General features: G+C 42.4%; 1 protein-coding gene across 1 annotated transcript in view; it reads left to right on the top strand.

The window, feature by feature from the left end:
- The window catches only part of LOC119587716 (corticotropin-releasing factor receptor 1-like), a gene marked incomplete in the record, with an annotated part of 126234 nt that overhangs the window by 91301 nt on the left and 34655 nt on the right, over positions 1-278 (top strand). The window contains 1 exon segment of the mRNA XM_037936399.1: positions 37-162. Within this exon segment, the coding sequence (XP_037792327.1) occupies positions 37-162 (126 nt within the window).

Here is a 278-nt window from a genome sequence, read left to right on the forward strand (position 1 = left end):
TTTTTCTCATCCTTTTCTTTCTCCTTTTCACCACAGACATCTACTGCAACGCGACCTGGGACACTCTGTACTGCTGGCCCGCCACAGAAGCCGGCAGTGTTGCTAAGGAGATGTGTGCAACTGTTTTCACCGATATTCCGGATCTTGTGAATTATCCTGATGGTAGGAATATATTTTTTTATCCAGTTTTAGGTCCGGTATTCCATTCTTTTTTATATTTTTGCTTTGATTATAGTTTTTTTTTTGGGGGGGGGAGGGGAGTCTTTTTTGGCCACATC

Source organism: Penaeus monodon, chromosome 23, assembly GCF_015228065.2.
Source record: "Penaeus monodon isolate SGIC_2016 chromosome 23, NSTDA_Pmon_1, whole genome shotgun sequence".
Classification (NCBI taxonomy): Eukaryota; Metazoa; Arthropoda; class Malacostraca; order Decapoda; family Penaeidae; genus Penaeus; species Penaeus monodon.